This window comes from Emiliania huxleyi (assembly GCF_000372725.1).
Source record: "Emiliania huxleyi CCMP1516 unplaced genomic scaffold EMIHUscaffold_63, whole genome shotgun sequence".
Classification (NCBI taxonomy): domain Eukaryota; phylum Haptophyta; order Isochrysidales; family Noelaerhabdaceae; genus Emiliania; species Emiliania huxleyi.
This window is the reverse complement of record NW_005197273.1, coordinates 365,951-393,629: the sequence shown is the minus strand read 5'-3', so window position 1 is coordinate 393,629 and position 27,679 is coordinate 365,951. Positions and strand designations below refer to the sequence as shown.

At 64.9% G+C, this 27,679-nt stretch overlaps 8 protein-coding genes across 8 annotated transcripts; 2 read left to right on the top strand and 6 right to left on the bottom strand.

The window, feature by feature from the left end:
• Positions 1-687: 687 nt before the first annotated feature.
• On the top strand, positions 688-3,555 carry EMIHUDRAFT_104893 (hypothetical protein; the record flags this gene model as incomplete). The annotated part of the gene is made up of 4 exons (XM_005763512.1): positions 688-1,534; positions 2,061-2,542; positions 2,761-3,187; positions 3,404-3,555. The coding sequence occupies 4 exons, from the start codon at positions 688-690 to the stop codon at positions 3,553-3,555; spliced, it is 1,908 nt and encodes a 635-aa protein (XP_005763569.1).
• Positions 3,556-3,721: 166 nt separating this feature from the next.
• Positions 3,722-4,334, bottom strand: EMIHUDRAFT_437697 (hypothetical protein). Its single transcript, XM_005763511.1, has one exon. The coding sequence runs from the start codon at positions 4,318-4,320 to the stop codon at positions 4,060-4,062; it is 261 nt and encodes an 86-aa protein (XP_005763568.1). The 5' UTR covers positions 4,321-4,334; the 3' UTR covers positions 3,722-4,059.
• A 349-nt stretch (positions 4,335-4,683) lies between these two features.
• On the bottom strand, positions 4,684-8,197 carry EMIHUDRAFT_452508 (hypothetical protein). The gene is made up of 9 exons (XM_005763510.1): positions 7,504-8,197; positions 6,957-7,325; positions 6,380-6,886; positions 6,021-6,291; positions 5,827-5,942; positions 5,717-5,762; positions 5,429-5,649; positions 5,103-5,357; positions 4,684-5,038 (listed from the first exon to the last, which is right to left on the bottom strand). Exons 1-9 carry the CDS (start codon positions 8,176-8,178, stop codon positions 4,955-4,957), a joined length of 2,544 nt encoding a protein of 847 aa, XP_005763567.1. The 5' UTR covers positions 8,179-8,197; the 3' UTR covers positions 4,684-4,954.
• Positions 8,198-9,130: 933 nt separating this feature from the next.
• On the bottom strand, positions 9,131-9,852 carry EMIHUDRAFT_214973 (hypothetical protein; the record flags this gene model as incomplete). Its single annotated transcript, XM_005763509.1, has 3 exons — positions 9,131-9,381; positions 9,499-9,725; positions 9,848-9,852. The coding sequence occupies 3 exons, from the start codon at positions 9,850-9,852 to the stop codon at positions 9,131-9,133; spliced, it is 483 nt and encodes a 160-aa protein (XP_005763566.1).
• Positions 9,853-13,122: 3,270 nt separating this feature from the next.
• Positions 13,123-15,103, top strand: EMIHUDRAFT_214970 (hypothetical protein; the record flags this gene model as incomplete). Its single annotated transcript, XM_005763508.1, has 8 exons — positions 13,123-13,263; positions 13,354-13,773; positions 13,849-14,034; positions 14,109-14,270; positions 14,359-14,456; positions 14,575-14,750; positions 14,890-14,976; positions 15,087-15,103. 8 exons carry the CDS (start codon positions 13,123-13,125, stop codon positions 15,101-15,103), a joined length of 1,287 nt encoding a protein of 428 aa, XP_005763565.1.
• Positions 15,104-15,714: 611 nt separating this feature from the next.
• Positions 15,715-16,698, bottom strand: EMIHUDRAFT_214969 (hypothetical protein; the record flags this gene model as incomplete). Its single annotated transcript, XM_005763507.1, has 3 exons — positions 15,715-15,846; positions 16,096-16,369; positions 16,574-16,698. The coding sequence occupies 3 exons, from the start codon at positions 16,696-16,698 to the stop codon at positions 15,715-15,717; spliced, it is 531 nt and encodes a 176-aa protein (XP_005763564.1).
• A 2,647-nt stretch (positions 16,699-19,345) lies between these two features.
• CRY4 (putative Cry-DASH cryptochrome) lies at positions 19,346-22,138 on the bottom strand (the record flags this gene model as incomplete). Its single annotated transcript, XM_005763506.1, has 11 exons — positions 19,346-19,400; positions 19,665-20,155; positions 20,352-20,394; positions 20,469-20,618; positions 20,733-20,824; positions 20,868-21,053; positions 21,114-21,192; positions 21,274-21,419; positions 21,617-21,763; positions 21,889-22,000; positions 22,119-22,138. The coding sequence occupies 11 exons, from the start codon at positions 22,136-22,138 to the stop codon at positions 19,346-19,348; spliced, it is 1,521 nt and encodes a 506-aa protein (XP_005763563.1).
• A 637-nt stretch (positions 22,139-22,775) lies between these two features.
• Positions 22,776-25,875, bottom strand: EMIHUDRAFT_452506 (hypothetical protein; the record flags this gene model as incomplete). Its single annotated transcript, XM_005763505.1, has 9 exons — positions 22,776-23,379; positions 23,660-23,710; positions 23,801-23,908; positions 24,092-24,198; positions 24,283-24,811; positions 24,880-25,210; positions 25,291-25,397; positions 25,509-25,637; positions 25,726-25,875. 9 exons carry the CDS (start codon positions 25,873-25,875, stop codon positions 22,999-23,001), a joined length of 1,893 nt encoding a protein of 630 aa, XP_005763562.1. The 3' UTR covers positions 22,776-22,998.
• Between the last annotated feature and the right edge of the window lie 1,804 nt (positions 25,876-27,679).

The window sequence follows — 27,679 nt, the reverse complement described above, 5'->3', positions numbered from 1 at the left end:
TTTTGAGAGCGCCTTCGTTGTTAATAATACAAGCCCAATGGTCCTGCGAGCGGTCCTTCGTCGCAGTCGCACACATGCACACGTCACACCGCACCGCGCGCCCGCCCGCTGCCCCGCCCAGGCGGAAAAGAGATGAGGAGATGGGACAGCAAAGGAGGAGCCAAACAAGCACGTACCTACCTAGGTATGTATGGGAGTTTCAGGGGTGGGTGGGTGGTGCCAAGCCTCAGCCGGGTCGTGAGGTGGGTGGGGTGGGTGGGTGGTTCCAAGCCTCAGCCGGGCCGTGAGGTGGGTGGGTGGGTGGGTGGCTCAAGAAGCTGGAGACGCCCGTGTCGGAATCGCTCCTCATCAAACCCCGTCAGCAGTTCACCTTCGGGTATGTTCGCGCTCTCGGCGAAATATAGCCATTCTACACGCTCTCCGCGTATTTTTGCGTCATTCGTAATGATGTGGTGTCCGTCTCTCCTCCCGTGTGTCTGACCGAGCTTCTCGGAAGCTACGCAATGTTTGACGACTCGAACCCAAAGTGCGTTTGTACCGCCGATGGCACAGCACGTGCCGCGAAAGGCAGCCGCACTTTTGCAAGCGTCCACACCGCAAAAAAACGCCGCAGACCGCCCGAACATACACGTGCTGGCGTGGGCATCCGATGACGTCTCGAGACTGCGGGACTTCTGGCTGCAGGAAATGAAGCTCATGGCCTCGTGCGACGATGGTGCCGCGTACAAGATGTCATTTGGCAGTCTCAAAATCGTGGGAGATCTCCCACCGCAGCGCCAGAAGGCTTCGAAAGGCTTTGCCTTTTCTGCCGACCACATGCGGGCCGTGCAGGGCAAGCTCGCGTTTGCCAACAGCACCATTGCCGCGCTGCCTCTCGACGACATTGTGCTGTATACTGACCTTGACGTCATGCCGTTACAACCGTACTCACGACTGCTCCGCTGGCTCACGTGGAACGACCTCGTGCTCACCCACGAGCCGCAGCCCAGCATCACCGAGCTGCACCGGTTCAATGGCGGCCTGTGGCTGCTCCGCGTGTCGAGGGCGACCCGAGCGCTGTTGCACAATTGGTACGCGACCTTCCTGCGAAACGAGCGGCTGGTGAGCGGCGAGCAGGCCCACCTGCCTGACGCGGTCAGGCAGACGCAGGGCCTTCGCATCCGCCAGTTTCCGCAGGTCGTCGTGCTGCTCCGCAGCTTTCCGTGGCGGGGCGGCGTGGCGGAGACCAGGCGCTGCAGCGACCGCGGGCGGTACCGCGACTGCGAGGACCTGATCGCTGGGACCACCGTCGCCTACCACGCCATTGCTCTCGACCACGACCGCTCGCTGTCGCGGCTGAGCGGCGAGCAGCAAAAGATCGTGGCCATGTGCCGCGCGGGCAACATGTCGCGCGGCTGGCCGGTGCACATGGGCTGGGCCGCGCGCGACGAGGAGCTGCGCGGCGTGCACCGGCAGGCGCACGTCCTCCATGCGCTCGCCAAGTCGACCACGTCTGCAAGCCGGCGTGACGTGTGCAGCCTCTACTACGGCACCGGTGCGGGAGTCGCGCTCGCGGCCGCAGACATGGAAGACAAGCTTCCTGGCGTCTCCACAAAGCGCTCACATGCCAAAAGACACCTCGCAGCGCGCGTGACGTGACCGAAGCGACACGCCTCGGCGCCGCGAGAGCAGCCGGTCGACGTCGTCACCAAGCGCGCGGCCACCGGGCGCCTCCGAACCGACAGGGGCGCCACGGCAGTAGAGAGCACTCCGAAGGCCATACTTTTTCTGGCGGGTGGGTCTTGGAGACAGTACTTGGAGTCCGGATAAGAATTTAAACAAGACAACTCTCTCTCTCTCTCTCACAGACAGCAGACAGGCTCGACACAAGTGCGAACGAACTGGCGCGTGCTAGTACTATCACAGGCACACCACCGGAGCCGCCTAAGCGACTCCGTTAAGAACGGCAATGCACTTAGCACCGTGCACAATGCCGCTGTCCCCGCACGCTAGCTCGTATCACACACACACACACACACTCACTCGTATCACCGTCCTACCGTCTGCCACAAGAAATGCAGCTCGCTTCCCTCCAAACACCGCCGGCGCGAAGAAGCAAGCACGCAGAGCCAACACGGCCTGCTCGATGGCCCCGAAGTCGAGGAAGCCACCCGAGAAGACGGCGAGCCTGTTTGCGCGCGGCGGGCCGGACTCGTCCGACGATGACGAGGCCCCAGCGAAGAACACCGGCAAGCCCAGCGCCGACCTCCGCAAGCACTTTGCGCCCAAGGCGGCCGCGCCTGCCGCCGCCGACCCGACTGACGAGGTCTCGACCGACTCTGACGACTCGGACGATGGCAAGTTCAACTTCGACCTGCCCGCCAAGGCGGGCTCCAAAGCGGGCGGAAAGTCGAAGCCCGCCGCCGCTGGCGGCGGCGGCGCGTCGAGCCGCACCGTTCCCGCAGCGGGTCTGCCGACGGGGTGGTGGGCGGAGGAGCGCACGGCGAGCTCGGGCCGCGTGTACAAGGTGTACTACGGGCCCAACGGCGAGTACGCCGAGTCGGTGCCGCAGGCTCGCCGCCGCTGCCGCATCCCGGCCACACACCTCTCCGTAGAGCGTCTCCTCCCTCGCGCCACCTGCACCCCTCTCCCTCTCGCGCCCCCCTCGCCCTCTTGCCCTCCGCAATCGCCCTCCCCTCCCGCGCTCACTCGCACTCCCCCGTACGCCCCTCACCCGCGCCCTCCCCTCCCCCCCCGCCCTCCCCCCCCCCCCCCCGCCAGGCCCGGGCGGGCGGGCGCAAGGATGGCAAGGGCGGCAAACGGGGCGGCGGAGGCGACTTTGAGTTTTCCGTGCCGGAGGAGGGGGAGGAGGAGGAGCCGAAGCGGGGCACGCTGGACGCATGGCGCAAGAAGCCGACGGCGGTGGCGGCGGAGCGGGCGGCCAGGGGCGGCGGCGGCGGCGGCAGCAGTGGCGGCGGCGGAGGAGGAGGAGGAGGTGGCAAGAAGGGTGCTACTGGAGGCACGGCACCGGTTGCGGGAGTGAAGCGGGCGCCGGGCGGAGGGGGCGGCAAGCGAGCCGCGGCGGCAGAGGAGGGCGGCAGCGGGGAAGCGGGCGGTGGGGGGGGCGACACCGACTTGCTTACGCAGCTGCTGACCTCCAAGCGACAGCGCGAGGAGGAGAGGCGGGCCGAGGCCGAGAGCATCGCAGGTCCGCTCACACCCCACGGGGACTTGGGGGCCCTGCACTGTGCATGCCGCCGTGCCGAGCTCCCGCCCGACCCCCGTGCTTCGGCTTGGGTGTGGAGATGCGAGCCCCCCCCCCCCCCCTCGCTGTGCCCCGCCACTGTGCGTGTGTCGACAGACTCGCCTCGCGCCTCCCATTCCCTGCGCCGCTCGCACCTCTTCTCCCCTGCGCCCCTCGCAGAGGACGTCGAGCTGATGATGGACAACGGCGTGCGGGTGAACCCCGCGCTGCGCGACATGTTTGCGGGCGGCGGGTCCGCCGCAAAGAGGCGGCAGCAACAGCAGCAGCGCCGGCGGCCGGCAAGCGACGAGTCTGCGGATGACTCGGACTGAGGCGCGAAGCTGCAGACATCACATGCTATGCTGACAGCATGCCATCTCGCGTCGTCGCGGTGGGGCGGCGGCCCGGCTGTAGCTGCCAGCCCGCACAGCGGCCCCACGCCGCGCTTTTTCGAGTTCTCTTTTGCTCGCGCCCCAGCGACTCTCGTCTGGCGGCGCGTTTCTTTTGTCAAGACTGTCTTCTATATATCATGAAAGCCTGCCAGCACTTGTCTCTTAATGCAAGCACGCCCGATGATCGATGCGTGGGTCGCCACGGCACACCCACACGCGCGCACATACACAGTCGCTCTCTCGAAACAGCACAATGGGGATACGCACAAGCTCGCGCCAAGTTCGCAGCCGCACCTCGCGGCACCGACCCAGCTCCTCAGGAGAGTCCTGCCGCGCTCCTAAAGTACACTCGTGGCGTGCGCGGCACAAAAACGGCGCGCACACACAAGGGGATGCTCCCGGGAGTTGTGCCTTGCGCAACCATGCACGAGTGACGCGGCCCCTCTACTTGGCCGGCCTCGGGCCGACTTCGGACGCGATGTAAGGCGTCAGCGCCGGCGCCAGATCGCGGAAGGCCTGCATGTCGGAGGAGAGGTCCGTCTGGAGCGGCGGCGCGCCGGCGCTCGCGCGGCTCGAGTCCTGCGCCTTGACGTTCCAGCTGGAGAACCCGAAGGCGGCCTCCTCGCTCTCGGAGCTGACCAGCTTTGGCGCCCACAAAGCGCCCGACGACGCGAGATTGGAGAGGCGGCTCGAGAAGTCAGTCATAGTTGTTGATGGCGCTGGCTGATGGCGTGCACGCTCCCGCGTTTGAGATGATGTCTCGTCAAAAAGGAAAAGAAAAAACTGAAACGGCTTCTGCGCGGCGCTTTTTTCTTTCTTTTCGGCGGCCCGAGGAGCCGTCGGAGACAGTGTGTGAGTGAGTGAGTATTCTTGATACGAACGAAACCACGACGACACACACCAGGTAGGTAGGTAGGTAGGTAGGTAGAAATTAGAAAGGTGAATGAAGAACAGCCAGGCTCGGACACCAGTCGACTCGCGAGAATAGCTCCGCCGTTCATGGAGGCAACTGGTTCGTATCAAGAATACTCACTCACACAGACTCGGCGCATCGCCATCGGTGTCGTCTTGGTCGGCCTCCATGCCAATGGCGGAGCAATTCTACTTTCTAGCGTCCACACCACACCTGGCTCCAACGTGGACACGCCCATAGCTGGAGACACTAACTAGGTCACGCCTGGCATCAGAAGTACATCTCTGGGCCCCGATAGGCATCTCTAGCAGCGTCGTTACGCATACACACACACCACACACATACGGAGACAGTGGCCTTCTTCGAAGCCGGGCCGTTTCTGCAACCGCGTCCGGCGTTTACCCTCCCTCGCGCGCCGCGCGCCTCTCAGTACTCCTCCTCAAAGTAGACTTTGGCGTTCAGGTAGACGGAGCCGAGGGCGTCCAAGTCGTACGACTGGTCCTGCTGCACCTATCCACCAGCAGAGCCGTGAAGCGAGCACCACCCCCCACGCCCGCCCGTGGGCGCGACCCACCTCCCAGTGCTTGGCAAGGATCTTGGGCTGAGCGCCGGCGTCGATGTCCAACGTCACGAAGCCGAGGTTCCAAAAGGTGTTGCCTTGGCCGGTGCGGCAGCCGTCGCGCGCGCACCCGCCCTTCTCCTTTGGCAGGAGCGGCGGCGGGCCGCCAAACGGGGCCGACACGGTCTCGCCGTTCACGGCGTACTGGTCGACGTCCGTGGTGAAGGCGATGCCGCTGTTGCCAATGCACCGCCCGCGCGTGATGTTGACCTGCACACGGCTGGACGTCGTGAGGAGACGCGAGCCTCGGCCGGTTCGCACGGCTCGAGGGGGAGGTCAACATATCGGTCAAAGATGGACGTCGAGTGCTCGTGGCCCCAGTAAAAGGCGGAGACGTACTCGCGGACGTCGGGAGGGAACTGGTTCAGCAGCCGCGTGTTTGCCGCTGGCGGCAGGTCGTTGCTCAGCCCTCCGGCGAGCTCCGTGGAGCCGATGCTGTACTCGCTCGTCTGGTACACGTTGAGCGGGCCCGGGATCCGGTCGGGCCCCGTGAGCGCCTCGCCTGCACACAGGAGCAGGCGTGAGCGGCGGCGGTCCATGGCGAGTCGAGCCTTCTCCCCGCGCCTCGCCAAAGGCGTTGTTGGCGACGCCGACGCTCTCGGCGCGCGAGAAGAACTAAGACAGGGGGGGGAGGGGGGTCAAAGCACCACACCGGAATTTTGAGAGAGCGTCGGCCCACCTGGTGGTGGCTCATGAAGATGGTCTTGAGCCCGGCCTGCCTGCCTACCTCGATCTGGTGCAGCGCCCAGTCGATCTGGTCGTCGGGCAGGAAGGGCATCATCGTCGGCGAGTAGTCTACAGAGGGGCGCGTGGAACTCTGTGACGATTTGTCACGCTCGCGCACCCCGCCATCCTCGCGGAGGAGGAGCGCACCCTGGTTGTTGAGCAGCCCCGTGTCCACCGCGACGATCTGCGCGCCGGCGCCGCGCAGCGTGAAGTAGGAGGCCGGCTGCACGCCAAACTCGTCGAGCACGTGGTAGAAGCCCTCCCCGCCGCCGCCGTAGTAGTCGTGATTGCCGGGCACAAGGTACACCGGGATGGCTTCGCCGAGGACCGCCTTGATCGGGTCGTGCAGAAACGCCTCCTGCTCCGCCCTTGTGCCAGAGTAGTACGTGTCGCCCAAGTGGATCACGATGTCGGGCGCCTGTTCACACCCACACGCGTGAACCTAAGTCGTTCGTCGCCTCTTCATCCCAGTGTCGCGGCGCCTGCTTCTTCAGCTCGTGCAGCACGTGCAGCGACTGCGGAGCGCCAGTCGGCCAGTCGCTGAGGACGCCGATGCGCAGCGGCCTGTCCTCGAGCGGCGAGACGCTGAACTCGTAGTCGGGGCCACTGTGCCGGCCGAGCGACGGCACCTTCCGGTAGGTGTGGCGCCCGAGCCGATCCCACGTGCCCTCCACCATCGCGATGAACTTGTTGGCCCAGCCGACGTCGAAGAAGGGGATCGTCTTCTCGCCGTCCAGGTAGATGTACTGATCGTAGTACGTGCGGCCTTGCTCGCTGCTGTAGCCGAATCGGTCAACCACCTCGTGGAGCTCGAGAAACTTGCGCGACGCCACTGGGTAGCGCGCCATCAACTCGCGCACCGTTGGGATGGCGCCGCCCACATCCAAATGGCGGCGCCTTCCGGATGCCCAAGGCGTCCAGCCATCCGCGTACGGCTGGTCCAAGAACGCGTCCAGGCTGAGCAAGTAGGAGAGGATCACGGTGAGCGGGTAGCCAATGTACCCGCCGAGAACCTCAGCCGTGATGGTCTGGTTGAGGATGTGGCCTATACTCCGTGATGCACGCGGGATACAGCCGAGATACCGCCGAGGCGACCACGCGGGATAGCAGAAGGCCGATAAGGTTGTCCGGCAGCAGCACCCGGGCCCTCTCCACGCAATCGTCGGGGCAAGGCGCGCTCTCGAGCCGCCGGAGATGGGTGCGGCTCGGCGTGGATGCGGGCGGGAGGCGTGCGTCTCGCAAGCCCCGCCTCCCCGGTGGTGCGACGTAGACCTCTTCGTGGAACTTGTCGTCAACCCACGCTCGGATCGCAGCCTGCGCGGTGGCGCACGCCGTGCGGAGGGCCAGCGTCGGGTTTGGTGCCTCGGCGCACACTTCACCGACGTGGGTATCGAGGAGCAGCGCGGCTCGCTCGGCGACGGCGGGCAGCGTGATGTTGGAGTCAATGAGCGCCTAGACCGGAGAGCAAGGAGCAGCTGGATGTGTGCATGCGTGTGTGTGTGCGCGCGCAAATGCACGTGTGTGCGCGTCGTGTGCGCGCGTGCGTGTGCGCGTGTGTGCGTGCGTGCGTGCGTGTGCGCGTATGCGCGCGTGCGTGTGCGCGTGTGTGCGTGCAAGCGAACCAGTGTGCCTGCTCCACTGCTGAAAAGGCCGAGTTGATCGACGATGCCACGCAGCCGACGGAGGCACAGCGGGCCTCGAGCGGCAGGGGCGGCGAGGGTGGTGCGTCGGACGGACCGACGACGGAAGCAAACAGCGTGCGGCGGGCGGTCGTGTCCGAGCCGCTTCTTTTGGCAGTGCCAATGCTGGGAGAGCTGGCAGCGTAGATGAAGGCTCGGAGTTGGTCGAAGCCGGGCCGGCGAGGGTCGCCGTGCGCCGCGCGCTGATCGTTGAGGGACACCGCGACGTCGACAAGTGCGTCGTGCACGGCCAATGGCACGTCCGCCCTCGAGCCACCAGAGGCGATGGTCAGCTCCTCTACCTTGCTCTGCAGGTTTGCTATCAGCTCGTGCCGCGCCGGGCGAGTGCCCTGGCGAGGCAGCCGGCCGCGACTGGACAGTTCGTCGATGATATCGAGCGCCACGCCGCACGTCTGCGGGCAGCGGCGCAGTTCTCGCTCGTTGCTGCAAGCAGAGCGGCCGCAGTTGCCGTTCGTCTCTGCAGTCAGGTTGCGCAGCGGTGGCACTAGGACGGCGAGTCGGCGCCCCTGGACGTTGACATGTCCGGCAGACGGGGCGGCGGCGGCGGCTACTGCGGCAGCCAGGATGCCCACGAGAGTGGGCGAGGGCGAGGGCGACGGCGACATCGCGATGTGTTAGGCTCCGCGGTGAAAACGCCCCAGAAAACGCCAAATGCGGCGTCCAGGGTTCCGGCTCCTAGCCGGATAGGGGGTCTGAGCGGCCCCTAAAGATAGGTAGGTAGGTAGGTAGGCTGGTCTTGTTTCGCCCAAAAGGGCCCTGCAATAGGTAGTTAGGTAGGGCGTTTTCATCTTTTTTCGCTTCGGCGCGGCCTGGGGATAGGTAGGTAGGTAGGGCGTTTTGCCGCGAGTCAGGGGCGACAGACCCCCTCCCTATCCGGCTAGGAGCCGGAACCCAGCCAACACCGGTTCGTTTACAGCCGGCTCGGGTTTGGCACTGTGAACGTCGAAGGTTCTACTCTCGGCGCCAGCCGCCGCACGCGCCCACGAGGCGAGCGCTCGCGCCACGGCCTTTGCGCGCAGATTCGCGCCGCTGGGAATCCTTGAGCGTGCGGGGATAGATCAGCTCCTGGGGCGTGGCGGCACAGTGATGCCAGACTTCGAAACGTGATGGTTCAAACCCCGCAAAACGATGCTGCACATATACCTACGTCTTTACAGCGACATTTTCTTCTCACGAGAGCAGTGCTCTTTTCGCGTACTAAAGTTGCGAGGAGTGCTCCACTAGGCTCGGCTCGGCACCAACTCCAGCTCTACGGCAGCCTTAGTCCGGACGATTCTTTTGCGGTATCTCTTGATGTATCTCTCTCCATATCTGACCGTATCCCGCCATATCCCCAGAGTGCGATGCTTCATCGATGATGACGAGCTCTCGCCACAGCAGACTAGTCAGCAGAGAGAGCGCGCCTGAGCGCGACACATCACACAACACGTGCAATGTGCAAAAAAACCGTCCGCGCGATCCAGTTTTTTGTTCGCGGCGCTCACAGTGTTTCCATTTCACAGATAGGTTGATAAGAAATAAGCAGCTTGTTGTTTCACTCGACGAGCCCGCATTCGGCTATGGGCTCTCGCACCCGCACGCCAACGCGCAGTGCTGCCTCATAAACCTCGGGTTGTGATCGCACTCGCCGCCCATTGCCCACCGGGCGCAACGCGAGTCCTCATCCTCGCACTGGTACTGATACTGAGAGGTATCGTAGGCGGCCGCGCCGCCCCTCGAATCTCTCTCTGTGCTACCCAGCAATCGTTCGAGCTCCTCCGTCGAGACGCCAACCTCGCGGTTGATGTCCGGCCAGCCCTCCGGCTCGGCTGCGCGGTTAGCGCGGGCGGCGGCGCGACGAAGCCGCACGCGTGCTCCTGGCGACTCGTCCTCGAGGAGAACCTTGCGGTCAAGTTCTCATGTTAGAGCCATGACGTGTCACGTACGACGGAGATCTGTCATCGACAGGTGCTGGTGCCACGCCTGCTCATCCAGCACCCCGGTCCGCAGCATGCGGTCCAGCCGCGCCCGCTCCTCAGCACTTTGCGAGCGCTGGGTCGCGCAGAGCGCCAGCAGCATCGCAGCGGCCGTGAGCAGCGCAGCGAGCCGCAGCCGGTTCCTAAGCGCAGCGCTGTTTGGCCCATTATTGGAGCATGTTGGCAGCAGCGGCGTCCTAGGCGGAGGCGGCGGATAGGGACGCCAGTGGCATTGCGGGGTGGGTGCGAGGAACGGAGCGGGGGTGAGCGGTGAAGGTAAGCATAAGCCGCGAGAAGGAAGGAGCGGTGAGGCTGCTACGGCATGCGTGCAACTGCGATTTACCTGGGCGAGGAGCCCGGCCGCGGAGACACAGACGAGAGGGAGCAAATGGGACGGCGGACTGCTCTGTCTGCGGGCGAAAGGAGCGGGTCCATGGAGGGCGGCCTGCTCCTCTCTTGGGCCAAACGCCCACAGGGCGGGGATAGGTCGGCGCGTTAGATCGGCGCGTCAGGGATAACCGGCGGCGAGCGCTTCGGGAACGCGCGCAGTCGCGAGTTTCACAAAGGTAAATTTTCGTCGTACGTACTTTTAGCTTACTGGGGCCTCGCTAGACTGAGATGAGACCGCCAGTGGAGTTGGGATTCCACCGTGCACCGCGCTGCGAGCCTGTCGTGTCCCTTGTCAGGAGCAGGAGAGCCCACCTGTCCCCCTGATCGTCCTTCCAAAATCCTGCTCGTGCAGGTGTGGGGACCCTGTCCTCCTCCCCTATCCCTCGTTTGGGTTGTCTATTTTCTTTCTTTTCCCCACTCCCGCCTCTCGTTTGTGTCTCACACCACGCGGAACGCATCTCCATCGCTTCGGTGAAGGGGATGAACCGCGCCATCCTTGATCGCCGCTCTGGGGGGAGGCGGGGTCCCCGGAGGCATCGTGCGCCGCGCCGCAGTGCGGAAACGGGGCCCCGGCTCTACTAGTCTCTACTAGCACCGACTTCCCGAATGAGTACGGTTGAGTAGAGGGCAGATTTGGAGAGATCTCGAGGAGTACATACAGACAGACCCTCCAATCATCAGAAAACTCCAACCTGATCGGTCGTACTGACCGCCGACAGATCACTCCAGACAGCAGACAGGCCGACGTCTGCACGCGGCCGGCCGGGCGAGAGGCTTGACACGATCCGACCCTGCGACCCTGACGCTGCTGCTCTAGCTATCAGCCATGGACTGCTGACTGCTGCCACAATGTGCGACCGGTGCTGACCCACTTGGCGGCCTCCCCGGTCAGTGGTGAGGCGCAGTTCAGAGCTGTCGATGGCGCGATGCCGCACTGGTCCAGACTGGTCCCACATCGGTGACACGAGACCACCACGTTTGCCGGTCCAAGAGAGAGGCACCGGCGCTGTCCTGAGAAGCTAGGTGCATGGTCCCTCTTGACTGCACGCGAGAATAGCTCCGCCGTTCATGGAGGCAACCGATGCGAGTCGACTGGTGTGTGTCGTCGTGGTTTCGTATCAAGAATACTCACTCACTCACACATGGACATGGGGGGAGGACAGGGTCCCTACCTGCACGAGCAAGATTTGGGAAGGACGATCAGGGACACAGGGGAACGGGAGTGGGGGGCTGGGCAGGGTTGTGCGCGGAATTTTTTCTTTTTTGCAAGCAAGCTGGGCGCCGCGCCGCTTCTTCGCCCATCGCTAGGGTCCCTACCACTTCGTTCTGAGCCTATCCGTTAGATTCTAGAGTCATGAGACGCAGCCTGTTCTTGCTCCTCTGTCTCGCAGTTGCTGTGATGTGCAGTCGCGCACCCTCATCGGGCAAGAAGGATTCGGGATGGTGTAAGAGCCGAGGCGCGACTCTTTCGCCCCATACGGCCTGCTACAAAACCACTCAACACTCATTGCACCACCACTCAACACCGTCGCAGCCCTGGATTCTCTTCTGACAGGCGGCCGCCTCACATCCACAACCGGCGAGTGCATCTGCGTCTACGGATGTGAAGGCGCCGCGTGCCTCGGCGGACAGGGCATCGAGTGGTTCATGGAGGGCTGCTCGGAGTGCAAGTGCAAGAAGGGATGAGTCTTAGGGAAGATTTTCCGTGCTTTTCCGGGAGACGTCGGGAGCAGTTCCGCGCCGCGTCCGTCTGCATTTATTCCGCCTGATAACGTATTAACGGCGCGGCGCGCAACTGCTCCCGACGCGGTGTCTCCCGCTCCGCTTTACTGTGGCCCAGGCTGCGCATAAACGAAAACAAGGCCCTCCCGCTTTCGTATAATCCGCCCGAATAAAAAACTAGTGTCGCCAAGATAGAGAGGCGTCAGGCGAGACCGCTTCACGTCGACGCTTCACCGTTTTCACGGTCTAGTATACGGCTTTGCGTTAACGCGCGCCGCGCCCAGCGCCAGTGCGAGCAGCCCCGGCACCTGCGTCGCTTGGCAGAGCTGCACGACCGTGCGGCCGTCCGCGCCGCTCCTGAGCGCCAGGGAGAGCGGTGTCCTGCCGGTGGCATCGGTCGCCTGCGAGGAAAGGCGGGATGGGGTGAGGTAGGTGCCAACCGAGTTTGCTTGAGGCGTCTTGGCTCCCACGAGCGTGGAGACAGGCGCCGGAGGCGCAACTGTGGTGTGCCGGGCGACCAAACACTGCATTCTGCATCTACGCACGGCGCCCATGCACCCTCGGGATAGTGCCGGAGGAGCAGCGAGACTGTGCTACGGCACGGATGCTCAAACAGGCAGCCCAAATGCAGCGGCAATCGTCCAATGTCGGCGCGCATCCGGACTGCGGCAGGGCACGCAAGCAACAGCGCCTCCACCACCTCTGCGCTGCAGCCGCGGGCCACAGCGTCGTGAAGAGGCAAGACGCCCTCGTCCTATAGGGCGAGGAAGGGAAGTAGGCGGTAGCACTGGCAAGTCCATGGGCCTGGCGAGTTTCCTCACCTCGCCGCAACCATCGCTGGCCAGCTGCCAGCCGCTGTCGTCCTGCGCGCAGGTCCCCGCGTGCCAGCCAAGGCGGCGCATGCGCGAGGCCTCGAGCGGCGCGTGCCTGAGCCGCTGTCGCACAACGCGTGCAGACGCGCCGAGCCGAAGGAGGCCGAGGAGGGAGTGCTGCGCCGCCGCTTTGCAGACGAGCACCGGCACTGCCACCTCCGCCCAGCGCCGAGAAACACCTAGTGGGGAGCAGTTGCTGCTCCCAGCGACGGCGGCGGAGGCACTCACACAGGAGTGAGAGGGGCGGCACGGCACACACCAGCGGCGGCAGGGATCGATGAGAGCGGCAAGAGGGTGAGGCAGTACTCGAAAGCGTCGGCCGAGCCCATGGTGCGTTCCATGTTGCAGTGCGAGCGCGAAGCGCTCGCCAATTGAATCGGGGTAGTCAAATCCGCGGGTTGTGCGGCACCTCCGCTGCGGCTGGGGCATGAACAGGAGCGAACGTTGGAGACGTGGAGACTCCGAGAGTTTGCGGGAAAATCTCTCTTTTCTTCTTTTTAGGTTTAGGTTCGGCGCTGTTGGTCCGACGATCTCCGGCCGATCTCGTGGCGTATCGCGCGCCGCGTACCGCGGGCGGAAAAGAGGACCTCGTAGCCCTCCCCTCCTCGCGATGCTTCCAGTCGTGCGGTACGACCGAGTGGCTGACTACTCGCCGCCCCGCTGGAGGGTGCTGTGGGTCGAAGGCCGCCTCGACTGCCGCACCTGGAGTTACTACTGTGACGTGCGCTCGGCCTTCTCCGCGTTGCATGAGGTACGACCACTCTCCCCACCTTCCACAGAGCTTGGATGCCATCGCGTATCCACTGCCTTCCAAGAGCGCTGACACCGTTGCGTTCCCCAGGTGATTCGGGTGTCTCACAGTTCAGTGATCGAGGCCGACGCAGCAACCGGAAAGTGTCGCCTCGACGCGAAGCGCTTCCAGCTGATCGTGGTTGGACCGCGGTACGCGACGAACGTGGTCAATGCACTAGAGCCACTTGGGCTCAGCCGCGCTCAGCTGGCAACGGTCCCGCTGGTGGTGCTGCAAAATAAGATGTACACCTCGGCCACAGAGCTCACGGGATCAGTCACCGCGAAGCTGCAGTGGGCGACCAACCTCGGCGCCGCTGCAGGATTCACGTGGCTCGGAAGCCGCAAGGCGGCTGAGTTCACGGCAAGTGGTGGGCTGCCGTATCACTGGATGCCCTTCGGGGTGGACGCGTCCGTTTACGGGAAGTTTGCAGGCAACTTCACCGACCAACCATTTGACATCGGCTTCACGGTCGCCCTCCACTCCGCCGCCCTCCCACCCAACCCTGCTTGCCCTACCCTCCACCCCTCCGCCCACTCCCTGCAGGGCTCGAGCGGACCCAAGTATGCTCTCAGGGCGGAGATCACCGCAGCACTGCGCAGTGACCCGGCCCGGCTCCGGACTTACTTTGGGTCTTGGGACAAGAAGAACGTTGCGGGCGGTGGCGGCAACCGGTGGTTCACATTGTCGCGAGTCAACTACGTGAAGCAGATCGCGCGCACCAAGATTTGGGTGAGCACAACCGGCCCGCGGATGGCTTTCCTAGTGTGAAGATGTGCTGCTCGCACAACGCATGCTGTGGGCAGGTGAGCACGACTGGCCCGGAGGGGATTGTTGGAACGCGCTTCTTCGAGGTGCTCGCTTCGGGCACGACGCTACTGCTGTGCAACCGCGTGAACGAGACGTCGCTCTGGGAGGACGGCGTGCATTTGGTGATGTTCGACGGCATGGAGGACATGCTCCGAAAGGTATTATCGACTCGGCTGATCCGAGCTCTCTCTTGTAGATCTCGGCTAGATCTCTTCTGCCTCGGCTATCTTCCGATTGCCTCGCGAGGTGCACCACTATCTGAGCCACGAGGAGGAGAGGCGTGCGATCGTCACCGCCGCCCGCACCCTGGTCCTCGAGCGGCACACGTGGGCTGCCCGTGCAAAGTGCGCTATAGACGCGAAAAAGGCATATCTCGACTCACCTGGTGTGGATGCGACGCCGAGGAGGGCGTATGCACTGTACAGCGAGAGCGATGGCTCGCGACCGATCTTTGCCAACTAGGTTTCTAACGCGTGCGACGGAGGAGGCGATAGCGCGCCACCCGCCGGAGGTGCCCTGGTTTGTGGACGGGAAGCTGTCGCCGCAGACTGGGCCGCCACGCGACGGCGGCAAGAGCCTGCTACTCGGCTGCTACATGCCCACCAACACCTCCCACCGGCAAAGCAGCTTCTGGGCCGGTCGCCCGCTTGTGCAGAGCGTGTCTTCACCCGTGCCGTGTGAATAGGTATCAAATCGGGCTCAGTATGCCCGACGCCTCGAGTGAGTGGGGAGCGGAATAGCTGAGATTGCCGAGAGAGCGCGCCTCTTTCCCTGGAGGCACCATCTACGCCCTCGACGAATGGCGCGCGGAGCGGCGCGAGCAGCGGCCGCCGGCTCAGCCAAGCCGCAACAGCGGGAGCGATGGTGCCAGATTCTGGTATCGGCAGCCTGTCCCGCTAGGACCTCGGCTATGCGGTGGCTGCAGTTTGCCGGACAGGCACAGCGGACCGTGTCCGCCAGCCATCTACCCCGAGGGCTCGCGGACTCGTAAGCCGCCGGAGCGCCTCGAGGCCGGCCCCGCATCCCGAGCTTGGGTGGGTGCATAGGTCGCCTATGTAGGAAAGAAGAATTCTTAAAAGCCTCTCTCACAGCACACTGGCACGACAAGGGCGCGGACTGGCGCGGACTGGCACACACACCGGCTCACCACCGGAGCCGCCTAAGCGACTCCGTTAAGAACGGCAATGCACTCCGCACCGTGCCACAATGCCGCTCTCCCCACACGCTAGCTCGGGCGGGGGCGGGGCGCGCAGCGCGCGACGCGCGCGTGCACGCAACAGAGGGTAGGGGTGGGGAAGACGGCGAGGAGGGGGCGGCGGCGGCGGCGGCGGCGGCGGCAGCGCGCGCGCGGCGCGCGCGACGGAGGGGCGGAGCAGCGACCGCTCTCCGCTGGCGCGGTCCGCGCTGCTCCGTCTGTGCCAGAGAGACGCGGCGCGGACACCACAGCCGTTCCCGATGCTCGATGTGTGTTTTCCACAAAAACTGATGTTCTGTCTATCTCCCCCTTTCGACAGGTGGATCACGACTCCCTGGCCGCGCGCCCCCACCTGCGCGCCCCCCATTCAGTCACACGTTGCGTCTCGCTTAGTATTCGGTGATCTTTCAGTCCCCCGACGCCGCGGCGCTTGGTCGGTTCAGCCTCTGTCGCGTCGTCTCCTCGGGTGGTGGCTCGTCGAGCGGCGCGGAGGAGCGGTGCGCGCGGCTCTGCGAGGATAGGAGCGGCTCGTCTTTCTCCTTGAAGCGGACGACGCCGGAGCAGAGCCCGAGGTCTCGAGCCGCCGCCGCCCCGCCGTCGCGAGTGGAGAAGGCGGCGACGGCGGCGGAGAGGAGGACGGCGCCGCCGAGGGCGGGCAGCGAGGCGGAGCAGCCGTCCTTCGCCAGGCCGCGCGGGCCTGCGTTGAGTGCGGTGGCGGCGGTGGCGGCGACGTGCAAGCCGACTGTCGTAGCCGCCAGGGCGGGCGAGCGGCGCGGGTAGGCGGCGACCCAGCCGATGCACGAAAGGAGCACGTTGACCAGGCCAATGCCGCACGCGCTCATCGCGTCGACGGCGAAGGTGGAGAGCCCCTCGCACTGGTCGCTGTACAGGCTGCCGGGCAGGCTGGACCGCCAGAGCACGTCGCCGTATAGAACGAGCGTGTACGCCGCCCAGATGCCAACCCCGTTCGCCACGGCGGCGCTGAGCAGGTGCGCGGCGGGCGGGCCGGTGTCGACGGCCACGCCCAGCTGGCGCAGCGAGCGGAGGAAGAGGACGTACGCGCTGTACATGCCGTACCGACTCCCTTCCTGGCAGAGTGCCGCCGCCGCCGCCACCACTGCCACCGACGTGCCGGCAGCGGGCACCGCCGCCCTCAGCGCCGCGGCAAGGGCGGCGGCGAGGGAGATGGAGAGGAGCCTATGGGAGCACCGCGGCGTGTTTTGCGTCGCTCGCGGGGAGAGCGCAATGCTGACGGAGCGTCGAGACCATGCGAACGCCGAGAGAAAAACGAGGACCACGAGGACGGGCCGGCGCGCCACGACCGTCGCGAAGAGGACGGCGGCGGGCGAAAAAGCGGCCGCCCAGACCGCGGCGGCGAGGAGTGCTGGCATGTGCAGGCCGCCCGCTGCTCCAAAAAGAATAAAAAAAAGTCTGCGGGCACGTCGCGCCGCATGGTGGCCGCGCTGCACCGAGAGAGAGAGAGAGAGAGAGAGTGGAGAGGGGACTGGAAGGGTGGAGAAATGGCTGCGTCAGAGCGAGGAACGGGAGGAGAAGGCGATTCAGTGGTCGTTGGAGGAGAGCAATCGGCGGGTGAGAGAGGAGAGGAGGCAAGCGGAGGCGGATCAGAGCGAAGAAATACAGATTTCGGAATCAGACTCGAGCGGATGCGAGGAGGAGGTGGAGACGTGGAAGCGTTATGGACGACGGAAGGGGCAGAAGAAGGCGCGGGTGGATAGAGCAGCAATGATTTCAGATTCAGGATGAGACACCCTCCCCACTCCTCACGTGTGTTCACACCCTCACCCTCTCCTCTCTCTCTCTCTCTCTCTCTCTCTCCTCTCTCTCCTCTTGTCTGTGCTGTCTGCCTGACTCAGGCACTCAATCTGCCGATGCGAGATTGTGTGTGGGCTGCTCCGAGGGGGCCCTCTGTGCGATCCGACGGGTAGGGGGTCTGTGCCCGGGCGGTGTCCGGTGCGGAGTCTCTCTCTGATCCCGCCTGTGGTGTTGGGTGCGAGGTTGTGGCGGCTTCGATCCCAAGGGGGGGAGCTGATCCCACTCAATAACCAACTCTCAGGGGCAGTAGGTGGGCGAGCTTCAGGCACGCTCATCTCGATCGTCAAGACGTCGCTACGCGCGGTCTTCCGCGGGGGGAGCTGCGTCGACGGGTGCGGGACCGCGGCGCAGCCAGTGCCGCGGCGATGCCTCCGGCTGTTGCGGCGAGTGGTTTGCTGCTCGCAGCGATGGCGAAAAACTCGTCTCGCCACACGCCAAAGGCTTATGCTCTGGCGAGACGGGAGGCGCATGCGCCCAGGAGGGGAGGGGGCATGTGTAACGACACTGCTAGAGATGCCTTTCGGGGCCCAGAGATAAAACTTCTGTGATGCCATGCGTGACCTAGTAGTGTCCCCAGCTATGGGCGTGTCCACGTTGGAGCCAGGTGTGGTGTGGGCGCGAGAATAGCTCCGCCGTTCATGGAGGCAACCGCTCTGGGGGGAGGCGGGGGCCCTAGAGGGTATCCATGCGGGGGGGAGATGGGGTCCCACGGCCCGCCGCAGGCGCCGATTTTTTCGGGATTTTTTTTCTTTTTTGCGCGATTTTTTACTTGTTTTCAAGGAATTCGCCGTACTTGCGGCCATGCTATCACGCCTTGCGACAGCCTGTCGGCGCTGCTGACCGTGCCCTGCTGCACAATTGACCACCTGCATAGCTCGCGGCCTTAGTATCAAGCATTCAGTGACGACCTGATCGTACGGCCAGTAGGAAGGTGTCCTTCCAGCGCGTGCACGCTTCTGACGCAATGCGCGTCACAAACTGCCTCGGCGACTGGCTGCTGGCACTCTCGAGGCTATGCCTACACAGCCTCGCGCGCATGGGCAGTCAAGAGGGACCATGCACTTTCTCAGGACAGCGCCAGTGCCTCTCCCTTGGACCGGCAAACGTGGTGGTCTCGTGTCACCAATGTGGGACCAGTGCGGCATCGCGCCATCGACAGCTCTGAACTGCGCCTCACCACTGACCGGGAAGGCCGCCAAGTGGGCCAGCACCGGTCACACATTGTGGCAGCAGTCAGCAGTTATCTGATAGCTAGAGCAGCAGCGTCAGGGTCGCAGGGTCGGATCATGTCAAGCCTCTCGCCCGGCCGGCCGCGTGCAGACGTCGGCCTGTCTGCTGTCTGGAGTGATCTGTCGGCGGTCAGTACGACCGATCAGGTTGGAGGTTTCTCATGATTGGAGGGTCTATCTGTGTGTACTCCTCGAGATCTCTCCAAATCTGCCCTCTGATTAACCTAGCTTAATCGGGAAGTCGGTGCTAGTAGAGACTAGTAGAGCCGGAGCCCCGTTTCCGCACTGCGGCGCGGCGCATGGTGCCTCCGGGGGCCCCCACCTCCCCCCAGAGGGCAACCGATGCGAGTCGACTGGTGCGTGTCGTCGTGGTTTCGTATCAAGAATACTCACTCACACGCCGCCACCACACAGGGATTTTAAGGAGAGGGGTGTGGTGCGCTAGCCGTCGCCCACCCTTGGTTGGGCGTCCGCCTCTTCCTATCTCACTTCGCAGTCTCTCTCCGATTCTCGCACCCCTTGTTTGGTGTGCGCGGTGCACTTGGAGCACTTGGAGTGCAATCATTAGCCTCACATCCAGGGCCGGGGAGCTCAGTAGCGGTATATTTGTTATTTATTTCTCAACGATTCCCCCGCCCCCCCCAGCGAGCTCGCACACTGTGGGGACGGCAACTGAAGGTTAAGTCGGCTGGGGCTGACCGCACGACTCTCGCACTTCCCCGGGGAGGCCATGAGCATGTGCTCTGCTGTACTAGCCATGTTCGTTGCGCCCGCGTGTACAGTAGAAGCGCGCGCAGCTATATACATTTTTACCGTAGTATACCGGCACCAAACAAAAAATCGCTCCGGGCTCCGAGCGGCAAGCGTGATTTCTTTGTGTGAAATCGCAAGGTGTGATTTCAAGAGCGTGATCCTTGTGTGAAATCGCAAGGTGTGATTTCAAGAGCGTGAAAATGACGTGCCAAGCTTTCGGATATCATGACTCCATAATATCATGGCGAAAACCATGATATGATGCAAGCGGGGAAATCCTGATGAAGCAAGGCGGCGCGCAGCGGCTCACACACGGTCACAGTTCTTTCGAGAGGCAACCGCGCTCTCAGTACGCGTGTTGAACGCGCCCCCTCACCGGCGCCCCGGCACGCGCCCTGCCGCCCCCGCCATTCCCGCGTGGGCCAGCAGAACCAGGCCCCTTCGGGCCGCCGCCCTTGCCACGGCCGCCGCCCTTGCCGGCGCCGCCCTTGCCGCCACCGCCCTTGCCGCCGCCGCCGCCTCCGCCGTACTGGAAGAACGACTTTGGCGGGTTGGGGTAGTCGGAGGCGGCGTCGCCGTGCGTCCCGATGCGGCAGCCGAACCTCTCCTGCTCGGCCCGCCCCATCTTCCACGGCTCGTGCACAAACTGCGACGGCACATCTTTGAGCTCTGGCAGCCAGTGGCGCACGTAGGCGCCGTCGGTGTCGTAGTCCTTGGACTGCTTGACGATGTTGAAGCGGTTGACGCGGCCTCCGGTCAGCCCCGCCGCCGAGACCCAGTTGCCCCAGTTGGAGCAGACGTCGTAGTCGAGCAGGAGCGCCTCGAAGTGCTCGGCGCCCTCGCGCCAGTCGAGCTGCAGGTCGAGGGCGAGGTAGGAGGCGACGTTTTGCCGCCCGCGGTTCGACATGAACCCGGTCGCCTTGAGCTCGCGCATGTTTGCGTCGACGAGCGGCACGCCGAGCTCGCCATCCTTCCAGCGCTGGAGCAGCTGCGCGTCGGAGCGCCACGACTGGTGCGACCCGATCGGCCCTCCCTCGAGGAAGACGGCGTCGCCTGCAGGATAGTTCCAGGACAGTTCACGAGGGATGTAGGAGGGGGGGAGGGGGCGGGGGGGTTAGTCTCTCTCGAGGAGTGGGGTGGAGGTGCAGTGGGGTGGAGCCGTCGAGGCGCATCTCGCCGTGCTTGGCGCAGTACAGCTTGAAGAAGTCGCGCCAGATGAGCTCGAAGACCATCCAGTACGTGGACTTGTTCTGCACGCGTGCGCCCTCGTACCTTGCGGCAGCAGCTCGGCGTCAGGGGCGTTGGTTCTTCTTGAAGAGTCGCTGACTACTACTCGTACTCTGTACCTGCGGCACTCGTGCGCCACCTGTCGCGGCGAGAGGCAGCCATGCGCGAGCCACGGCGCGAACTTGGACGAGTAGTCCGCGCCGAGCATGCCGTTGCGCGTCTCGAAGTAGGTGGCGAGGGCGTCGCTGTCCCAGAGGTAGTGCTTGAGCCTGGCGGGGGGAGCTGGTGGGGAGCTGGTGGGGAGCTGGTGGGGAGCTGGTGGGGAGCTGGTGGGGAGCTGGTGGGGAGCTGGTGGGGAGCTGTGGGGAGTGAAAAGGGAGTACCAGGGAGCGGCTAAGGAGATGGCGAGGTAGTGCCTGGCGAGGGCGGCGGCTTCGCCGCCAGGGAACGGCATCACGCCTCGCGGGTCCGGCGCCTGCGGGAAGGTTCCGGGAACGGTCCGGGAGAGGTCGCGGGACGGCGTCACGCCTCAGGGTTCGAGACGCCTCCCCGAGGGCCGCCTCGCTCAGCCCAATCTCTGGCAACGGCGGCAGCGCCGTGCAGCTGAGAGGCGCCGCCGCCGCCAGCGCGTCGGCGGGCGGCAGCGGCAGGTCTCCGTTGCCCGGTCGCTTGATCGGCGCCCGCACCTCGCACCGGCTCTCCACCTGCCCAATAATGAAGGGATGGATGGATCGATGAACACATGAGGCGTCCCCACGCGGCACCGGCCTCCCCGCCTTGTTGCGGAAGGGCGTGAAGCCGTCCGGCAGGTCGGAGAGATCTTGCCGGTAGGGCAGCTCGCTCCTGCCGGAAGGTTCCAAGAAGGCTCACGGAAGGGTCGAGGAATCGAGGGCTTGCCTCGCGGGCAGCTCGCTCCGGTCATACAGCGAGCCGCCCCACACGGGCTTGAACTGGCAGCTCCCCGCCGGCAGCGCCGAGCGGAGCGCGCGGTCCACCCGAAGCTCCTCGGACGTGACTTGCTCCTGGCAGAGGATCGTCGTATGCGTGTCGCCCTCGCCGCGAGGAGCGACCTGTCGACGAGCGGCCGATCAGTCCGCAGGCGCGAGGTGTCCGCAGGTGTGAGGTCCGCAGGTGTGGGACCAGTAGCTGGTGTGCTAAGTCTCGACCTCGGCTCGACCTCGGCTCGACCTCGGCTCGACCTCGGCTCAATCTCGGCTCGATCTCGCACCAGCCGCGGCAGCAGCTCCTCCGGCTTGCCCACACCGACGAGCAAGTCGCTGCCGATGCCGCGCAGCTGCTGGCGCAGGTCGAGGACGGAATCGTACAGGAACTTGGCGCGGAAGGGGCCCGTCTTGTCGCAGCCGCGCGCCGTGCGCCGGTACTGCCGCGGGTCAAACAAAAAGACAGGCAACACCTGCGGGTCGCGACATGGGCAGGTCGCGGGCTGCTGTGACGCGGCGTGGCGTGGCGTGCAGATCTCGTGCAATGCGCGGTGAGACGGACGGTGCATCCACGTGGACTCCGCAATGGTGCATCCACATGGAAGCTCTCGGAAGCGTCTCGGGAGCGACGCGCCTCCGCCTCGCCCTTGTGCGCGAGGATGCGGGCGAGGCAAGGGTTGTCGTGTAGGCGGAGGTCGTTGCGCACCCACCTGCGCAGCGTGGCGGGCGCTGGCCTCAGGAGGAGAGCTGCGCCCGCTCAGCACACAGTGCTGCTGCAGTCTGTCTCGGGCGGTGCCACCGAGGGCAAGGGCGAGAGAGGCTGCGCACCAGACAAAGCGCGTCCGCATGGCTTCGGCCGGTGCACAGAGCACTAGGAGGAGGGCAAGAAGCCTCGTCGTCGCGACTGAGGTGGCTTGGCGCTGGGCCAAAAGCGTGTCTCGCTCGACAGGGGACTTCGCGGAAATTTACCAGCCCGAAAAGATTTCAAAAAACGGCTCTCGCACACGCACGATTCAAAAAGCCTCGCGCTGAGGACGAAGTGATGCAATGGGTTATCCTATCACCCTACCCTCACCCCCTCCGCCCTAGCTCCCACCGCCAAGACGGATGTAGGAGGCAGCCTAGGCGTTATGACTCTCAATTCGTTTCTAGCCACTCTCATCGGCCGGCGGCGAGGCTACCACCGACGCCTTGCTCATGTTCCGACTCCATTGCGCAGCGACGGAGAGGGATGATGCCCGGTGGCGCAGGCGCAGCATGGCATCGCGTGCGGGCGGCACCACGGCCTTGATTGTGATCATCGCTTGCAGGATGCCTCGCCGGCAGCGCAAAGCGTGTGGAGCGGCTGAATTAGTCGGAGCCAAGCAGGTCGGAGCCAAGCCAGTCGGAGCCGGTCGACCAAGCGAGCAGGCCGTCGACCTGAAAGTGCAGCGAACTCAGAGAAAAAAAGAGGGGAAATATGTGTGTGTGGAGTGTGGTTCGTTTTTGCGGGAAGGCGTTCGATTTGACACATGCCACATGTGCATGCACATGCACATGCACACACTCGCCAACATGCGCAACAACCCGCTACGCAAGCATCATCGCCTGCTCGCCATGCATCGCCATGCATGAGCTGGCCTGCAACCAGTGCAGCCCACCACCGTGGGTGCAAAGACATGACCCTAGGTTAAGGTACGCTCGCGATAAGAGCACGCCACGGCGTGTTTCACGCCCCGCGGCTATGGGAGAAGTCGCGGGTGTTCTCTGGCGCCACTGCCCCATCTGTCGCCTCCGGCTCCGCCAAGTCCAACGCCTCCGCCTCCACCGTGGCGGTGGTGGCAGAGCCGCCGGAAATGACGCGCCGCTGCCGCCGCCACAGCGGCAGCGGGCTGGAGAGCGACGTGTGGAGGGCGAAGAAGTCGGCGAGCACGCTCTTGGTGGCTGTGGCTGCCTCGGCGCGAACCGCCCCGAATCCAGCGAGGCTCACGAAGGCACCGGCCGAGGAGGGTCCCCGGGCCTCCGCCTCTGCCGAACCACTTACCGCAGCGGCGCCGAACCACTTGTCTAGGATGCAGACCACAAACGAGTCGGAGAGCACGTTGGTCACCTAAGGGAAGGTGGGTACGGTGAGATACACGTCAGTCTCCACACCCACAAGGGTGGTGGGGCAAGGGGGGCGACACCCTCGCGACTCCACGTCTGCTAACAGAAGCCCCTCGGCATTGACGCTCAGTGCAAGGCGCGAGCGGTGTGCGTGGGTGTGTGCGCGTGCGTGTGAGGTGCGTGTGCGTGCGTGCGTGCGTGCGTGCGTGCGTGCGTGCGTGCGTGCGTGTGTGGAGTGCGTGCGTGCGTGCGTGTGTGTGTGTGTGTGTGTATAAGGGCCACACCGTCGCGGAACGGTCGATGAGCCAGTCGACCGCGGCGACGTACGCGATCTCCTATGAGCTCGAGCACATCCCTCGCGTTACGCCTCTCGCTGGGCATCGCCGCGGCCACGGAGAACTCGCTCTCTCCTCTGGCAGCGGCACCGCGGTGCCGTAGACCGCGCCGAAGATCAGTATGATCGTGGGTATGATACCGGGCGTGGGCGAGGCGCCCATCGAAGAAAGGACGACGATGATGAGGAGGACGAGCACCTAAGTACTCCCCCGCCGCGCCTCTACCCACCCGCGAAGCTAGAAGGGTGTGGCAGGGACGACACGCACAAAAGTGTGTGTGGCACGGGGACGGCATGGCCACTAGCACTGCCGCTGCCCTATGGGGACAGCAACGTGACGCTACCCCGGCTAGTAACGCTACCCTAATGAGTGGCGCGGCACCTTGGCGGCGGTGAATGTCTGTCCCGCCATGACGCCGAGCCAGATGGTGACCGCCGACATCAGCACCGCCGCGCCGTCCATCGAGATTGTGCAGCCGAGCGAGAGGCCTACGCTCTCGGGCCACCTCCGGGTCTCTCACCTGCACCGGGGAGGAGGCGAGGTGCCGAGCGAGGGGGGGGCGAGGCCGAAACGCGAGATGGCGGGGTCGTATCCGAGCCCCTCGCAGCACTCCATCGTCACCGGCAGCGTGACGGCGGAGGAGGAGGAGCCCGCCGCCACGCCCGCCGCGCGCAGCATCCCCCTGAGGTGGGCGTACGGGTTTCGCCGGCTCGCGCAGTACACGAGCGAGGGCAGCACGGCGACGGTGTGGAAGAGGTTCGCCGCGAGGATGCACGCCACGACGATGCCGAGCGACGACATGGCCTCGGCCAGCTCGTCGCTGCTGTTTTGGCCGACCGCCTGCAGGATGAGCGAGCCGACGGCGACCGGCGTGAGCGCGACGACGCCGAGGATGATGTGCATGAGGGTGTCGAGGAACTCTTGCAGGAAGGGGAGGACGAGGCTCGTGGAGCCCGGTGTGCGTCCTTGGATGAGCGCGGCGAGCGCAAAGGCGATCCCAAAGGAGATGATCGAGAGGAGGGAGGCGGAGCCGCCCGGCCCGTAGAAGATGCCGACCAGGTTGTCCGGCACCACGTCGTAGAGCAGCCCCTCGAGCGAGACCTAGAAGGTTCCTAGAAGGTTCCTAGAAGGTTCCGGCACCACACGTCGTAGAGCAGCCCGAGCGAGACCGAGATGGCGCCGCGCTCGCTCGACGAGCCTCCGGTCACCTCGAGGCCGGAGGAGAGGACGACGTCGCCTCCCGCATCGTACAGCGTCAGGTTGGTGCGGCCCGCCAACACGTCCCGCTGGTCGCCGCCGCCGCTGACGGCGTCGGGCAAGTCAAAGGTGACCATGCCCGGGTAGTAGTAGGACAGCTCCGTCACGCGGACAGCGGAGGGGGCGCCCTCGAAGAGCACGTCCACGCGCGCCGCCTCCGCCGCGGTGAAGCGGTAGGCGCCCGCCACCGCCTCGCCCGGCGGGCAGCACCAGACGCCGTCCTTGTATCCGAGGGTCACGCGCCTACGCGAAGGTCTCCCGAGACGGTTGCTTCCGAGAGCTGGTTCCGAGACTGGCGCTCCTCCGTGCCCAGGCTGACACACCGGTCCTTAGCATCATACGGGACGGCGGGGGGAGACACGAGGACTCGGTTCGAGCCTTGGTCGGTCGTGTCCCATGCTGGCCGAGTGATGAGGGTGAGGAAGATGCCCTGACCAGAGGGTGTGGAGAGGGTATTAAATTTACCAAAAGGGTGAGTGGGTGACGGGGTGACGGGTTGGGTGGTGCTTGCCTGCGCTAGTGCCACACACGTCGTGAGCACGTAGAGACCGAAGGCTGCCCTCATGATCTTGCCACCGCTGGCGCCAATCTCTCCCAGGGCTGCGAATCCGAGCACAACCGAGCAAAAGACGAGCGGGCCGACCATTGCGGAGAGCGCACGAAGGTAGAGCTGAGACAAGTCGGGTCGGGTGTCAGAGAGTGCGTGCAGATTGAGGAGCTGTTGGAGCGCGTGCCTGGCCTGGCATCCCCAACCAGACGAGAAACTCCGCACGCCACGTTGGAGACGGCTCGCTGTTGGTAAAGGCTAGCACGAGGCCGGCGCCGAGCCCGATTGCGCCGCAGATGAGGATTTTGACGACGGGGTGGAGGCCTCGGATGCCCGCGCAGGCCTTCTTGAGGACTTGCATGCACGGTCTTTCTGGCTGAGCGAATACCAGCTGACCTCACGCGTGCTACAGTCGTACCGAGATCTTGATGACGAGAAAAAATTCCCAGCGCGGGAGAGAGAGAGAGAGAGTGTGTGTATTACAATTCAAACAGCGCCTGACGCATGGCGTTCAGGCGGCACTTCTCTCGCGTCGGCTCCGCCGAGCGCTGCACAGAGACCATCTTCACTGACCACCAACGACAGGTGTGCGACTACGCGCTCGTCTATGCGGAGAAGAAGAACGACGGCGAAGCGCCGTACTCGGTCTCCTTCACCGCGACGCAGAGCGGCGACGTCATCGTACAGCTGCACCCGCACTCGCAGCTCGAGCGCGCTGTGCGCCAGGAGCGGCAGGCGCAGGCCACGGAGCCGCCTGCGAGCGCGAGCCCTGCGGCGCCGCCCGCCCCTGCCGCCGCGCCGCCAGCCGCGGAGCCGGCGCCCAAGACGTACGCCGCCGCAGCCGCATCGCAGCCGCAGGGTGCCACCGCGGGTGGCCAGCCCGCCGCGCCTGCGGGCCCGGCCGCCGCCGCGCGCGTGCCGCCGCAGTGCATCCAGCGATACCATCCAGAGATGGGACGCATGTTGACAGTTTGATATTGCTAAAAATCTCTCTCTCTCTCTCTCTCAGATGTATGTGCAAATGGTGGCGGTGCAGCCGCCAAGTCGGGAGCTTGCATCAAGTGTCTCGCCGTCAACAAATAAGCCGCACCCCGTTGTCTCGACGCCGCCGCTGAAAGAGGCGAGGTCGCTGTCGCCGGCCTGGCTCGACGACTGCGATGCATGATAAGGAGGAGCGAAGGAAAGAGAAAATTCGAGGACCGAGCGACCGCCGCGTTACCCCCCTTCAATTCCGAGATCGCACCCTCAAAATTCGATATCGCGACACCCCTCAAGTGCCGGTCCTCGGAAACCGAGTTGGTCATGGCTGAAAGAGGACACACCGGCTGCTGGGGGTATCTGCTGTCGGGCGGCACGACGCCGGCGTGCGTGCCAGTGCCGATCAAGGCTGGCGCCTCGTTCAGAGAGAGGTTTTGCACCACATGCCGAGCGAGAGGAGTGCATATCCACGCCTCCCGCTTGCGGGTGGTTTGCTCAGGCTGCGTGCCGACCAACAAGCACGGAGGCGGGTGCTGGAACGAGGGCCCCGACGCAGACGGCTGGCCGCCGCACAGGGTCGTCAACCAGACCATCAACTGCATCGGGCCGCCGATTGTCATCCTGAAGTTTGCAACATCGGCTCCGCTCCATCGTCTCGGCGAGTTTCCGCTCGGTCCGTGCGGCTGGTACACTTTTCGCATCGGGCGCACCCTCGCGCCGCTGCTGGGCCCGCACGCCCCCCCGCCCCCCCTGGCCCTGGCGCCAACGGCGGGCGTGATGCACATGACACCTCCCACCCTGCCGGCCACACCGGCTGAGACGGGGCGCACCATCGACGAGCTGGTCTCCAGCGCCTCCCTCTGGACGCAAGGGCAGCGGATCACTTCTCAGGCCTCCCTGACCTCCACCGATCCCGCCCACGTCATGGGCATCCCCCTCCACGAAGAAGCGATCCCTGGCGTCTTTTTCAGCACCCAGGTCATCTCGCCAAGGGATGAGCTTCACTCCGCCGCCATCGCCGCCGCCGCCGCCGCCGCCGCCGCCGCCGCCGCCGCCGCCTCCACTGCCGCGCGATCCTTTGCCGCCGCCTACGAACTGCCCCTCGGCGGCTTGGCGTCCGTGCCGACTGGCTTGGCGTCCGAGGTTTGCGCCACCGCGCCCGCACAACCTGTCCCTTCAGCCATCCC

Excerpts from the sequence above, each read along its gene's own strand:
- EMIHUDRAFT_452508 (XM_005763510.1), bottom strand. The coding sequence starts at position 8,178 with ATGTCGCCGTCGCCCTCGCCCTCGCCCACTCTCGTGGGCATCCTGGCT. Across the intron at positions 7,326-7,503 it reads CCTTTTCAGCAGTGGAGCAG|GCGCTCATTGACTCCAACAT; the intron begins GCACACTGGTTC and ends TCTCCGGTCTAG. Across the intron at positions 5,650-5,716 it reads CGTCGCCAACAACGCCTTTG|GCGAGGCGCTCACGGGGCCC; the intron begins GCGAGGCGCGGG and ends TCCTGTGTGCAG.
- EMIHUDRAFT_437697 (XM_005763511.1), bottom strand. The coding sequence starts at position 4,320 with ATGACTGACTTCTCGAGCCGCCTCTCCAATCTCGCGTCGTCGGGCGCT.